At 38.5% G+C, this 15801-nt stretch overlaps 1 protein-coding gene across 2 annotated transcripts in view; it reads left to right on the plus strand.

The window, feature by feature from the left end:
* The window catches only part of LOC137171584 (A disintegrin and metalloproteinase with thrombospondin motifs 14), a 57420-nt gene that overhangs the window by 39559 nt on the left and 2060 nt on the right, over positions 1 to 15801 (plus strand). For both annotated transcript variants that reach the window (XM_067575596.1, XM_067575597.1), the window contains exons 8-21: positions 3887 to 4030; positions 4224 to 4356; positions 4860 to 4973; positions 5148 to 5296; positions 7204 to 7376; positions 7627 to 7760; positions 9185 to 9308; positions 9600 to 9680; positions 11988 to 12151; positions 12234 to 12399; positions 13424 to 13556; positions 13772 to 13979; positions 14657 to 14786; positions 15691 to 15798. In XM_067575596.1, the coding sequence (XP_067431697.1) occupies positions 3887 to 4030; positions 4224 to 4356; positions 4860 to 4973; positions 5148 to 5296; positions 7204 to 7376; positions 7627 to 7760; positions 9185 to 9308; positions 9600 to 9680; positions 11988 to 12151; positions 12234 to 12399; positions 13424 to 13556; positions 13772 to 13979; positions 14657 to 14786; positions 15691 to 15798 (1961 nt within the window). The remainder of the gene's footprint in view (positions 1 to 3886; positions 4031 to 4223; positions 4357 to 4859; positions 4974 to 5147; positions 5297 to 7203; positions 7377 to 7626; positions 7761 to 9184; positions 9309 to 9599; positions 9681 to 11987; positions 12152 to 12233; positions 12400 to 13423; positions 13557 to 13771; positions 13980 to 14656; positions 14787 to 15690; positions 15799 to 15801) is intronic.

A 15801-nucleotide genomic window follows, 5' to 3' on the forward strand; every position in this document is an offset into this window, starting at 1 on the left:
CCATAGGAACCCAACTTTTCTCACATATCACCATGTGTACTGATAGATGCTTCATCTTACGTAAGAACCTGCTTCAAGACCCTTCAAGCTAAGCCGAAATTGCAGAAGAGAAAGCAGCTAACACTTTTTTTTACTTTCACTTTTTTTCACTCAGTCATATTCACTCAGAAGTGAATATGACAAGTACAAGTAAAAGAACCCCAACAAGAAAAGTAAAAAAAAAAAACCCTCATAAACCAGCACTAAATGTCTGTGTAACAGGCTTCAATTGTTCTTTACATTGAACTCATTTACTGTTACTACATCCCACTGGGACAAGGCATGGCTGATTACTGAACATGTTATTTCCGAACCCCCTATAGAAAACATTTCCATTCATTTTCAAAAACAAATTAAAGATGGCATCTGCATCATAGAGTGCCTGATTCCTGCCCCCTGTCCAATTCCATTAGCTTTTCAGTGGGGTTTCTCATCGAGGATTTCTTTTATCAGTCTTGCTGCAAAGCTGAAGCATGGTCCTTGGGTATTCTGTCCATAGAGTATATTGTTAAATACATGAGTAACGTATAAAGGCTAGTAAGATTTGAACACATCATCATTTCAACAAAGAAAGAAATGAGCCATTGGCTAATGAGATATATTGTTATACCTCAATGTGTGTGTTTGATTGCAAATTTCATCATGTTAAGGGTGCTTTAGCCAATGGAGCTGTTAGTGGTTGAAGCCTTATAGTTAACAGAGAGCTCAGATTATATCCTAACCCTTTGAAGAAAACATTTCACTTTAATTCAGTACAAAGATATGACAGATGCTAGTAGCACCATACAGAGCCAAAATGGGACCCCCTGCCCTGTTCCACTGGCTTTTGTACTCAGTGCAATGTCTCATTGGGGGTCTGTCTTCCTGAAGAGGTGTTCCTGTGGTTTACTACCAATAAGAAAAAGCCTTAGAACCCTTTGAACAGTTAAACAACAATGATCTCATTAAAGTCTCCCAGCACGCCAGAGTGGATGTTGTAAGTCTTCATAATTGGCTCTCCTTTATTCATTATGTTTACCTCCACTCTTCCAATGTCATCTCTCCAGCTCTTTGACTGTTAAACCTTGAGCTGTCATCATTTAAAAAAAATTTGCCCTTCCTTTGTAGACAAATTCAGTGAACCACAGGACATACAAATGATGTCATGCAGTTCAGTTCAAAGATTTGTTGTCACTGACTTTGTAGTTTGTTTTTCCCATGCTAAGCAATCGCATCAATATTCACTTCAGTATGTACAGCAGTAAGTGAATGCATTACCGTTCATTCTGTTGCAATGCTCAGTGCTTCTTCAGTTCAGTAGTGCACTCACTCTTTTATGTTCAGTTCAGTACAAAACGAGGCTCATATAAGCACTGTTTATAAGGTGAATAGCCCAGCAGCCAACTGCAACAGAGTAATCACATCATGGTTGCTCTGTGGCTTTTTCTTTGAATAAGCTTTTAACCAGGAAGTACTTTACAGCACTTTGTGCCATAACTGGGCTAACAATGGTGCCTTCAATCATCACTGAGGGGAGCTCCCTTAGTCAGTTATAATGGCGATTCAGTATAGTCAGTTCAGTTTTAAGATTAGTGTACAAACACACAATCTTTAGTAAGGTTAAGTTCTAGGGCTGTATTTTTAGTGATGTGAATGAGGTTTTCTTTCTTCTGCACTGTATGAGCAGGAGTGGCTTATTATGTCCATCAACTTGAGTGCCACTTTAGAGGTTAACTCTGATTTTTTGCTCTTAATAGCTCTGTGTGACAACTTGGCAGCCACTGCAGGTCATGGTGGATTGAGAAACATACTGTAGGTTGGCAATACCACCAAATGTTTGGGCTTTTTATCCAATACGAAGTAATTTCAGGGCCAGAATGACCAATACCAATACATTTTATTATTAAAAGCAACTTATTCACTATCATATTGGGGAGAGTCATTAATAGGTCATCCCTGAATCAATGTTCATTATCCCAAAATGATTTGCCCCAACATTATACATTTGTTTTTCTCTAATCTTTGTTAATTAATCACCTGCATGTGAGATTTTAATTGAAAAATGAATGTTTCTTGTGTGAATTCTGTGGACCCAGAAGATGATCATTGCACCCATGCACAATACACCAGTAGTGAAGCAAAGGGTGCATGCACTTAGAGTGCTTTGGTGTGCCCAAAATGTGATCTAACAGTGAGATGGGGAATTTTCAGCTATTAGATACTTGGCCACGTTTCACCATGGGCTTTTTCTTCAACGCCTCATTACATCAGTATTTAATATTGTCTTAACGTAAGCAGCTGTGCCAGAACTTAACCTAATATAGTCTAAACTTAAGTGTCCTAATGTTCTGATTTAGATCAGAAATATTTGATCCATGAATGAGTAAACAAGACTAAGAATATGACCAAGCATCCAGTACCAACTTTTGCCAGTTTTAGTTTTAGGATAATCAATGCTACACATTGCTACACTCTAATGTATTGAGGTTTGATACCCAAACGTAAAAAGTACTACTACTTTTGATATTTCATTTGGGTGTGTGCTAATGCATATATTTGCTACTGCTTCCAATAAAAAAAGAAATAAAAGTTATGAATTTAGATGAGGAAAGATCTTATCAAAGTATAAGTCAAGGTTAAGAATTTGACCAACCAATGTCAACTTTAGATTCTGTTATATACAGTATATAACAAAACTGAGTACACCACTGTTCAACATCACTAAAACCTTTTTCTTCTTTAAAAACTCTAATGTGATTTTTCCAGTGTGTTTGGGATCATTGTAATGTTTGAAAATCTCTCTCCTGCCAACCTTCTTGAGAGTGGGAGTCATCTTTTCATTCAGTATTTGGGTATACAAACGTACATTCTTAGTGCCATCTTTAAATGTCATCTCCTCTATACCTTTTGCACTCATGCAGCCCCATATCAGCACACTCCTACATCCATGTTTCACAATGCAGTCACTGTGGTAGTCCTGGCCAGGTCCACGCCAAACATGCTGGACCCATCTGATCCAAACAAATTTATTTTGGTTTCAAACAATGTGCCACCAGGCTTCAGGCTTCTTTTCATGGTCTCTGGCAAGGATTAATCTCGCATTTTTTGCCATTTTGTAAGCAATGGTTTTCTTCTTTGATGTCGTTCATAGAGGTTAACTTCATACAATGTCCTTCATACTGTCTGAGCAGTCACTGACACACCAATTTCTACAGATAATCCTTGTGCCGAGTCAGAAGCACTTGCCTGTCTATTTTTCAATGCAAGGTTGCATAAATAGCGAATTGTGCATGTCATCATTTTTCAAGGACGGCCACTGCAACTCCTGTTATTGGTAGTATAGGTCCCCCTAACCATTGATGCAGCTGTATTTTGGTGTCTGTTCAGTAGCCTATTGATGATCTTGTACCCCCTCCCATCTTTATGAAGTCTCACAATTGGCTTCTTGTTCAGGCAATTAGTCTTTATTGGAAGTCACAGGTGTAATCACTTTTGTTGCACTGAGGTTGAACTTTGAGGCCTGTATTTTCAATATAGTCTATCTAAACTGTTTGTTTTTAATTATAAATAAAATCAAATACCCTACACTTCACCCTAAAAATACTACAGTTATTGTTGTATTGATGATACAATTTTGAATCATTTAACATTTTAGTGATATTGCACAAGCGTGCCCTCAGTTTTGTTATATATTGTATATTGCATGGACACATTTTGGTCTGTATCAAGCCTCACCTTCTCCTACAGCATAAAACTTTTTAACTTAACAACATGGAAGAAGTAAGATTTGTTGTTTCCTGTGACTTTGCTGGTCATCATCAAAGCATGCACCTGCTGCTCAATAAACTGTTTTGTTGTTTTCTATCAGGTTAGGAATGGAGCATGACGGCCAGGGGAATCGCTGCGCTGATGAGACCAGTATGGGCAGCATCATGGCACCCCTTGTCCAAGCAGCTTTCCATCGCTATCACTGGTCACGTTGCAGCAAGCAGGAGCTCAATCGATATATCCAGTGCGTTCAGTGTCTCTCACTCCATTATTTCTCATTTTCTCTTCACCCCATATGGGTGCATTGTTGCACAGCTTATGTGCGAAGCGACTCAATATGCTATTGATTTTCTTAGAACTTTCTCTTATCTGGCCTTTTCTGTTTTCCAAAGATCTCATCTTCGCATTAATGACTCTATTTATTCTCATCTTCTCAGCTCATATGACTGCCTGTTGGATGATCCCTTTGAACACAAGTGGCCCAAACTTCCCGAGCTACCTGGAATAAATTATTCCATGGACGAGCAGTGCCGCTTTGATTTTGGTGTTGGTTATAAAATGTGCACTGCTGTAAGTTCTTCACACCTGTGTAATTCCCAGAATATTGATTTGAGTTATTTATTTATACCCTTTGAGTCAGCAGAAATCCTGAGGTTCTTTTACATAGAAACATATTTATTACATGACTGACGAAACTCCCGATGTTCCCAGTTACAAGGGATAACAATATAATAGATATACAGTAGATACATATAATAACACATTAAAGACAAATCATTAAAAATTATGGTCTCAACACATCAGATTCCTTGGAAATACTGCATCAAGGTTCTTTTGAGAGATACTAAAGCACATGCTCCTGTAGAAAGTCAAGACTCTGGCTCCCATGGGAGTTTAAAAAATGAAAACATCTTAAAGTTAGCTGGGAGAAATGGACCTGTGATGTGCAGCAAGGGTGGATTTTCACCCTGTATGTTTTCCTACAGCATGAAAAAACTGAATTGATTAGTTTGTATACTCATCTACATCTCCAAAAGAATAACTGAAGCTTAAATTTGTTGTTCCTCATTTAGTTTCGAACCTACGACCCCTGCAAGCAACTGTGGTGCAGTCACCCTGACAACCAGTACTTCTGTAAGACCAAAAAAGGTCCTCCGGTGGATGGAACAGAGTGTGCACCAGGAAAGGTAGGAAACGCATCCAAATCAACTTTTAATTATATTAGTTTTGTGCAATAAATGGAGCTCTCAGAAAAGATAAAGTAGAGATTAAATGGTTTTAAAGTAGTTTACTGTCATTTGTCTGAACTTTTTTTTTTCTTTTTTCTTCTTTTCTGCCTTTTATTCCTTGTCATATTTTAGTGGTGCTTCAAGGGCCATTGCATCTGGAGATCCAGCCAGCAGCCTCAGGGTCATGATGGGAGTTGGGGCTCATGGTCAAAGTTTGGCTCTTGCTCCAGAACGTGTGGAGGTGGAATTCGTTCCCGCAACAGACAGTGCAACAACCCACCGTGAGTGCTGTGGCAGCGAGGAAACTGATTCTTAGTGGCAAAAAAAAGAGAAAAAAAAGTGAAAAAGAAAACACATGGAAACAAAAGCAGCTACTTGTTCAGTGGCCAAATATTTTATATGATCTGTGTGTTCATCCAACAGATGATGACATACTGTAAACGTGTGAATGCAAAGCTGGCTAGCAGAGCTGGTTTTTGATCCAGCACTGGCTTTGCAGAAACTTGACCTCAAAGAGTTCAACAGTATGAGCTACTGTACAGTATGTCTCTATGTTTGCTTAATTTGGCATTTTTTTCTAGTTATTTAGTTGACTTCTACTGGATTTAATGATCTATGGTGTACTGCAGGCACAAAGTTATACCATTAAACCAGTTGGATGTGCACAGTTATAGAGAATAGAAACACTGATGCACCGTTTTTGGAAATGGTGAAGACATTATTATTATTATAGGGCTGTATCATGAGCATTACACTACCAGACTTTTCAGTTTAGGATCGCTTTACCCATATTGGAGTTGTGACATCACATACTGTTTTTGGGCTTGAGTGCGGGGCAGTTTTGTTGAGCAGAAGGCTAATGTGACTGTACCTTTAGTAAGAGGACTACAGGTGTATTTAATAGCATCAAAGGCTGAATTTCACTCAGGTGATCCAGTTAGAGGTACTGCTACAGTGTACCGACTGTATATTACATAAAAAGTCTGGACAGGTTTTGTGTATGTGGTGTCTTCACACTGATAAAGTGAAGTGCACTCAAAGTATAGAAAGTAGTCAGTATGCAGAATAAAATGGAGGAGCTGCTCACAGCTGGAAAAAATTAAAAACCCACAACCAGCTCAGGAAATAAATAATAACTATCACATTTTTGGAAAAACATTCTGCTTTATATTTGTGAAGTTTTAACTGGCAGGTTTTCTAAAGTTGCTTTATGATTGACATGTGATGGTACATGTATCTCAACATTTCCTGGTAGTATAGAATGGGTAAACATGTTGAAGACAATAAACAGTATACTGTAAAGATTAGTATATAGTGTGGGGGAAATGGGACACAGTTACTGACACAGTCACAAAATTAAGCATTAAAAAGTTTGTATGAAAACCAAAAACTTAATTTTTCAGTGTGCTGTTGATGGACATTATTACCAGGGAAATGGAGGAACCACTCACAGCTGCAAAAAATTAAAACACATTGTGAATGGTGGAGAGACAGTTCCATCTTTGAAAAACATTTTGTTTTCTCTTGAGTAAATTTTAGTAAATCTATCACCACATGTTTTATATTTTCCATTTGCACAAATCAGTTAAGTTCATTAATTTCCAGTATACAAACTGAAAAAACAACTTTTTAGACAATTAGTATATTTTCATACCATGTACAATTAGTATGTAGTCTGGAACTGGGACACATCTTTGGTACTGGGCCTGCTGGCTTACTGGGACACTCAAAAGGAATGAAGCCATCGTTAATGGTATTAATTACATCTGAGCTTTTCCTGTTATAACAAGACAAAATATCTGGCCTGAGAAATGTTAAATAATGTTATTAAAACCTGCCCAGCGTGTCACTATTGTGCCAAATGAAGTAAGTTTTTAAGTAACTACAAGCCTGTAAAATCAGCTGCTCAAACTTGTGGTAGATGAAACCTTTTTCAACATGTTTTATGTCAATTTCAGCATCTTATACAGTACAAATTAAATACAGTTTTACTTGTTAATATTTATTTTTTCTTTCTTGAGGTTCCAGCTTAAAGAAACTAAATACACTAAGTAAGAGGAGCTTTAGTAATATACTTAATGGTGTCCAAAAGTAGTATTTGTATTAAATAGATTTCCATCAAAACCTACTGGATTTACACCTGGAAAACAGCCTCTATAGAAAAAATTTTGTTTTTGTTTTTTATCAGGCCTGCCTATGGTGGTCGAGATTGCCCCGGGTCTGCTTTTGACTACCAGATGTGCAACACAGAGGAGTGTGCAGGTCCTTATGAGGACTTCCGTGCTCAGCAGTGCGTCCAGAGGAGCAACAAATACCACAACAACATCAAGCACACCTGGCTACCGTATGAGCATCCAGATGGTAAGTCTGTAAAGAGCAAAGCAAAGTCTCTTTCAAGAGTTAAAAGTTTCTTGCAGATCAACAAGTGAACAGATTACATTTGCAGGAGCAGCTGCTCACATGTATATACATTCAGGTGGGTGTTATCTGTCCTCTGTGTCCTGCTGATGTCTTAATCAGATTCTGAAGGTACTTGGATGAACCAAGGCGCGTGTGTATGTGTGTGTGTGTGTGTGCGTTGGTGGATGGGTGGGTGTTTTTGTGTTTTCAGAGGGCCGTAAGTGTGAGCTGAGCTGTAAGTCGAAGGAAACAGGGGAGGTGGTTTTCATGAACCAGGTGATGCATGATGGGACCCGCTGCAGCTACACAGACCCCTTCAGTGTGTGCGCTCGAGGAGAGTGTCTGGTAGGTCTCAACGGTGGTAGCTTCGGAAAAATGTGATTAATTCTCCTGATTTTAAATATCACATTATATTCTGTCTCTGCAGATTCTCTTTTTCTGTCAGGTGATGAATGTATCACACATAATTGTAATTTTCATCTCCGGGTAGACTGGCATTTTGTAGATAAAAAAAAACCAAAACATATACAAACTTAAAAGAACATTACTCCAATTTAAAATCGTCTCACTTACAATGATTAAAAAATAAATAAATAAATAAATAAAATATTCCTCCTTGTCAAAACCTGGTGCCACCATTATCCACAATACCATTCGCCCGCCGACAGTTCAGTCGGAGATTGCGGTGTGTTATGCTAACTGCAGCTAAGCAGAAACGAGCAGCAACAGAGGTCTGGTAACCTCACTTCTTTCTAACTCTACACCTCCAGATTTTTTCCATTTCCGACCTTGTAGTCTTCTGCCCCAAGTGACGTTTCCTCTGGAACCACAAAAGGCTTCATACAACTTTTTTTCACATATGCAGTTGTACTCCCTAAGATAACAACAAAAAGTTACAAATGAAAAGTTATATGACCTTTTTTTAAAGTTCCGCTTCTTTTTAGATGATTTCAAAACACAACAAAATAAAGATGATATCCATGTGAAATATTTTTAGTTAGTAAGTTTTATGCCAGAGATCAGCACCCATATGCAGCGGAGTTCCCCTGAGCAATATCCAAACTGAGCTCCTTGTCAGGTGATATTTATCATCTGACAAGGAGCTCAGTTTGGATATTCCTCAGGGGCACTCTACTGAGCTGAGCTTGGAAACGTCATTTTCCCAGAGTACCTTAACCTCCGCTAGAGTGTATTTTGATGTTGAAAATAGTGCCCTTAGGAAGAATTATGAAGACGTTTGACAACTAGACTGTAAATACTGTAATTGTAAAGGAAATACAGCACTCTGTTCTAACACAAACACACGTAGTCATTATTTTGTCTCAGTCTTCAAATTGGCAATAAGGAAGGTTGAGACTTTTATTGTTGCAGGCCAGCCGCTCAGTGTTTTGGCTACATTCCTGTTATGTCTGAGTGTGTTATCATCAGCGCTGATGAAGGCTTCGCGCTGAAATGAGTCCATTTCTGTCCACAACAAAAAAAACATGAGAAGATGGATCAGTGAGCGCCGGTGTTTTGTTTTGTTTGTTTCATCTTTACCACAAACATGCACCCGATACTCTCCTGAGATTTGGAGCTGTGTGCACCGCTGCTTTGTACCATGTCTGAATGTGTTTCCAATGTGCATCGTTTTAAAGCAGGCAGCAGGGGCTCTAACCAGATAATATATAATCCCACGGCGTCATTTTCCCAGAGGAGTAATCTCAGTCTGTATAGAAGTCAGCGTTCCCCTGAGTTGATTGACTGTCTCTGTCCTTCCTACTTCACAGCATGTGGGCTGCGACAAGGAGGTCGGTTCATACAAGCAAGAGGACAAATGCGGAGTGTGCGAGGGGGACAACTCCCACTGTCGCACGGTGAAGCTCACTCTCACCAAGACGCCCAAAAAGAACGGTAATGATCAACTGTGTGGACAGGCCAGCGCTGAAATTAGCAACTTTGCCTCAGCTGAGTCATTATATGAGATAACTGTCATCGTTTAAGCTCAAAATCACTAATTCAGAGGTCTTCCCAATCTTCTGTGTCTGACCACAGCCTCTATCCCACACTATCATCAAACAAAGGACTAAACTTTTTGTCTCCATGTCTTGATTCAGAAATAAATGGCTGTTATTACAGCCCAGAATAAGTGCCTGCTGTTTAAGGCTCCCAGCTGTATCATGCTGTGTCTCTTTGTCTTGTTAGGGATGCTGAAAATGTTCGACATCCCAATAGGAGCTCGCCACATTGTTATCGAAGAGAACGAGACCTCCCCTCATATAATTGGTAAGTGTGTCTTACCTTCTTGTCCAACTGTGGAGCACATTATGCTATCGGTGCTAAGTAGCAGAATTGGTTTGTGTGTAGAAGAAGCAAACACAAGACCAATTTTACCAAATGTTACAAAACCTTGATGTTTTCTCACATTACTGTAGCTGGGGGGTTATTTACCTTGTGAGACTAGTTGGATATTGACTGTTGACTGTTACAGACACAGAATGCAAGTTCATCAAGTTCAACTTCTTTATGCAATAAAGCAGCACATTAAAGAGTCAGTTCACCAAAAACAGACACATAAAAATAAACAGATTTGCTTTTATTTGTCCAGATCCTGAGATAATAATTTTTTATCACCATTTGAATACAATGGACCTGAATGGAAATATCACTTGTGGATTAAAAAAACTGAAAAAATTTAACTGCAACAAATGTTTTCAGTAACTTTGAGCCTTATGCAAGAACCACATACTAACAGACTTATTCTTAAGTGGCACAAATGAATGATTTAAGGAAACTTGTCACATTCATCAATTTTTGTACTCAGAATTTTATCTTAGATACGAACAAAATTCACAAGTCTGTCTTTCTTCAGAGTGGAAAAAGACACTTATTTGACTTAAAAAACTAAAATGAAGTAACTGTACGAGACTTAATACAAAATTAATATTCTGTTCACCATATCAGTGTGATGGCTATCACCCAACGATGTGACATCACCATCTGTATAATATTCTATCATTGGCTGTCACACCCTCTTGACTACTCACTATTTACTGTAAGTCATGGACTGCTTTGTTATTTTTCAGCATATTTCTGTCATGTAACAGCTCCGCTCTGATGATATATCATCAACAGCTGTTCTATCAATATTTTCTAATTGTTTTGCTTCTAACACCATTTCTGATAAATTTGTTATGTTTTTTGTCAGCTGCTGATTTCTGACAGCAGGCACTGTGGTGTGAAATTGTTTGTCTTCATTTTACCCTTGGGTAACTTTGTAAATTAAACTTGGGAATGAAATTATGCTAATGATCTTTTCTGTGAAAAGATGGCATTCATCAGGTTAAAACGAGCGGCTTACGACGTGTTTATACAGTTAAGAGGGTTCGGGGAAAACAAGAGAGATTTAGGATAAGAATGAAAATGTTCTTGCATAAGGCCTGTTGACTCTCTGTCGCAATGGAGATGCTGGTGTGAATCCAAGCTGACTACAGCTGCTGTCCTGTATGAAGGAGAAAACTGCAAACCTTTTAGATCCACATTTCAAGTTTAAAGAGCATATTTCATATTGAAAAAGTAGATTTTTTTGTGGAGTATTGCTTTAAGAGATTAAAAGGAATGTGATTAAGGCGCAGGATACAAGGCTTTACATAATTAACATACGTGTAGCCACAGGCATGCTTCCTGTGGGGTTTCATGTTACAGACTTTGCACAGAAATGTTCTCAAAAACACACTTTCATCCAGATCAGTTTCAGGTAAGGTTTCTGGGGAGAAATGTCTGCAGATGTCAGTTATGGCCTGTGCTTCGTGCCAGTGTTTTCTCATTCAGTTTGAAAATGTTTCATCCAGTATGCCCGAGGCAAAGAGTTGTCTTATATTCTATCTGCTTGACAAACTAACAAACATCAATGTGGGAATTTTCCGGAGGAGCCTGAAGTCTGTACTATTTGTCCTTGGGGAATATTATGGGTGTCAGTGCAATTAACACTGCTGATGAGTCACAGGTTCTATTGTGATAATGTGAATGAAAAATATTTTTTTATTTAAGCAACATTGCCGCACTAATGACTTTCAATTGGAGCTGAATGTGGCTAAGTAGGTGGAACACAATGCACTCATGACAGCTTTATCTGTACAATAAATTCAATTTGCATTACAAAGTGGTGTGTCAAAAGTAATGAGACTGGAGCTCTAAAATGTCTTTAGGTATAAGAAGGTGTGACAGACTCGTATCTTCCAGCTTACAATAGTTCTCTGTGCGACTGTAGAGGGTGAGTCAGGAAACTCTCCCTCTTCTGTTTTACTTTCTGGCTTTTATTAGCTCATGGGAAGAAGAGATGACACACAACTTGGAGGATTTACTGCTGTCTGGCCACAATGCCAGACATCTCAAAATACATACTGACACGTTCCCTGCTCAAAGGAAACTCTCAGAATTCTTTGGCAAGGGAGGGTTGATCCCAAATATCTGTTCAATTTTTCAGACTTTTAATGAATGAAAAAGTTTTTTGCTACTAAAAACAATGTGATGGGCATGTATTCCTTCTTACCAAACATGCATAATATATATTTTTTTTCTCCTCACTGACAGCTGTGAAGAATCAAGTTACTGGAAACTTCATATTGAATGCAAAAAGTGAAGAAGCTGAGTCAAAGACCTTCATCGAAAACGGTTTACAGTGGGAGTATTCCATCGATGGTGAGAAGGAGACGCTAAAAACACCTGGTCCTCTGCACGAAGGCATTGTAGTGCTGGTGAGTGAGGATGGAAGTGGATAATTGCTTTTTTTCATTATTTATAGTACCGAGTTTTCTAATGAAGTCTCCTCTGTTGCAGGTCGTTCCCCAGGAAGAAGACGCAAAGATCAGCTTAACATATAAGTATATTATACATGAGGACCTGTTACCGCTCATTACCAACAACAATGTGCTTCTGGCTGAACTGGACACTTATGAGTGGGCATTGAAGAGCTGGTCTCAGTGCTCTAAACCCTGTGGGGGAGGTCAGTGAGTGTGTATGTGTAAAATAAATAGCAAACAATGTGTTCAGATGACAGCAAAAGATGCATCTAGTCTGGTGTTTTTTTCACCTGTTGTTGTTGTTGAATGCTTGAAATTATTAGTCAGTTATTATCATCAGTTTTTTTCGAATGACAGAAAATTAATTGACAACGATTTTGATTATCGATTAATGATTTATGTCATTTATTGATTAAGTTGATTTGTGGGAATCTGGAATTATAAGATAAATAATTGATGAATAAAATAAATATAATAGACTAGACTAATCAATAGTGAAAATAATCTTAAATTGTAGCCCTTGATGAAATACATGAGATTGGCAATGACATACCAGCAGTCAAGATCTATGGATTGCAGAAAGAGCAACGATATGAATGAATTTTTTAACAACTTTTTATTGAAAATTAACATATTTTTAAACAAATAAACAAAAAATTGTCCAACCATACCCCCCCCCCCCCCCCCCCCCCCCCCCCCCGTAATAAAACAAAGAGATTTCCAAAAACAGAAAATTCAAAAAGATCCAGAGGGGGTTAACGAGTATTATCCACATTGTTGACATGATAAATAATGTCCTGCTGAAAGTTCAATAGTTGAAGTCTTTGGTCTGTGTAGTCTGGCTGTGGACAGATCCATCATGATGACATCTTGAAAGTCCTGTAATCACTTTTTTAATGGAAAGATTGTGTGACAGAATCCATCTTTGAACAAGTAGTTTCTCCGCTGCTGGTAGTGTTAGTGTGCTGTGCTCTATTCAAGTCACATCCAAGTCATCAATCAACAACAACAACTTAGGATACAAAGGAATAATTTTCTTTGTCAGCTTAGATAGGATGCACACTGCTGTTTTCCAGAACATATATACAGGAAGACACTCCCAATTCATATGTTTATAAGTGCCAATCGCCACCCTGGGAACATAGATCACAGTTTGCACTTAAGGTGGAGTCCAGATTTGTCTATTTAATGTAATTTATGCTATATGTCTGTATTTCCATCCTTCAGGCATACAGTACACAAAATATGGATGCAGGAGGAAAAGTGACAGCCGTTTAGTGCATCGCAACTTTTGTGAAACTAGCAAAAAGCCTAAACCCATCCGCAAACGCTGCAACGTTCAAGAGTGCAGCCAACCTTTGTAAGTGACTTTCAACTACTATACATATCGTATATCCATGTATTTATATTTCAATAGCTAATGCAGCATTAAAAGTGGTAATAATGGCTTTGCTTCCATACTGTTTGTCATCCTGTCATGATGTATGCATTTTAGACGGAATAAGTACTATGAGAAATAAATGTAATTGAAATGTGTCATGGAAAGCCTTTTCAAAGAGCCTGCTGTACTTACAGGTGGGTGATGGAAGAGTGGAGTCCCTGTAGTAAGACGTGCGGGAAGCTCGGCTACCAGACCAGGGTGGTGCAATGCATGCAGGCGCTCCACAACGGCACCAACAGGCCCGTCCACAGCAAACACTGCACCGAGGATCGTCCGGAGACGAGGAGAGCCTGTAACCACACCACATGCCCTGCCCAGTGGAGGACAGGGGCGTGGTCTCAGGTGAGCCGGAGGGGGACCTGGGTCTGTATTTATACAAAAGAATCACACTTACGAATAGAGCCAACTTTCACTATAATTCTTGTTGTTTTTGTGTTAAATCCTTACTATCTCCAGTAAAAATTAACACCTGAAATTAAAATAATTCTGCGATGTGTGATTTTACCTTTTCTTATTTCTCCGCTTTGAGGGACACTTGTGTCTTCTTTCAGCAGAAAACACTACATTTGGGTGCATAAAGTCAGAGTGAAGATCTATATCTATATATTCTTATTTATGCCAAGCCATTAAAATACAGAAGGATTTTAATATGTTTGTAGGGTTGTTCATATTCTGGCATAAATGAAAACTGACATAAACGTGAATTACAGAAAAGGACTGTTGTCACTGTAGTAATGCCACTTTTAGGGCAAACCTGCCCACTCATCATGTCAACACTGATGTATCTTGTCATGAACATGTCACGGCTGCCTTCATGATCAAAAACAAATGAACTGTTAAGATATAACTGTCATATGTGGGTGGATCATGACAGTGGTTGTCAAGAGCTCTGACAACTCTCAAACCTAACTGCAGTGATAGAGATTGGAAGCTTAATAAATATAACTGTAATAACAGTTTAATTAAAGTTTCATGTACCTTTAACATATGTTCGTGTATTTGTGTTGTTTGTACGGTAGTGCTCGGTGACCTGTGGCGAAGGGATTCAGCAAAGGCAGGTGGTTTGCAAGGAAAGCGACAACACCATTGGAGAGTGTGAGGGCGAGAAGCCGGAAACAGTCCTCATTTGCAAACTAAGTTCTTGTCCAGGTAAGATCAAAATATGTGTCATTAGAGACCAGAATTTACCAATTTACCAGTTAGTTTGCTGCTTGTCTTACATACTCTGTTAGAGGGAAACTGCCTCTGCATGAACAAGTCATATTTCTTTTCTTCTTTCTAAAAACCTGTGGATGTTTTATGTCTGCTGCATCATGCATAATCATCTGACAGCAGATTTAAGCAAGGACAAATAAGGACATCTCATAGTATATGATTTTCTTCTGGCTCAGAAGTATTAAACTCAACATGTGGTTTGGTCATCTTACATAATAATTGCCTCATGAACATGAGAAGTATTTAGTCAGTGCCAAGAGCTAGAATTGCAAATTTATCATATTTAAGAGTTAAAGAACAGTGGAAGAATCAAATCAAAATTGGCACAACAGGCCCAAATTGGCAAAAACATTTTCCCCTCACCCTGGGATTCTATTAACATAAATATATGATAGACTATATAATGTATTTTTTGGTTTGTATGATGGATCACACCAGCTGTTCTAACTGCATGGCCCTTAAGTTATTTGTGGGATAAAGAACATCTTTCAGCTTCTATGTCAAAACATTTCTGCACTAATGCTCTCCTACAGCCTTTCTCATACTGCTTCCTCTTCAAAGAACCAGGAGCTATCAATTTTTTCTGTTTCCCTGAGTGGGCAGAGAGCGGAAAATGGTGTGGTTTTTGTCAAAAACATGAAGAAGAAGTCCAGGTTGGGCCCTGTGTTCTGTAAATAGCACCAGGCTTTATTATAGGTTTCTAACAACACAGCTTTATTTTCTTTTGGAGGTTGTCAAGAGCTTTTCTTGGGTCTTGTGGCTTCTGCTTAAAGTCCCATTTAGGGATGTTTACCAAAGTTTTAGCAACATTTTGTCCTGTCTTTGCTATTGTATTCAGGACAGCCAGTGTCTTCTCTCACCATTGAAACCATGGAAAATTCTACAATAACAGATGAAGCTGTACAACAAAGGGTTCCTGAAAACCCTGTCCTCAAAATCTCTTCAAGTA

The sequence above is a fragment of the Thunnus thynnus genome, chromosome 20 (genome assembly GCF_963924715.1).
Source record: "Thunnus thynnus chromosome 20, fThuThy2.1, whole genome shotgun sequence".
In the NCBI taxonomy this organism is placed as follows: Eukaryota; Metazoa; Chordata; class Actinopteri; order Scombriformes; family Scombridae; genus Thunnus; species Thunnus thynnus.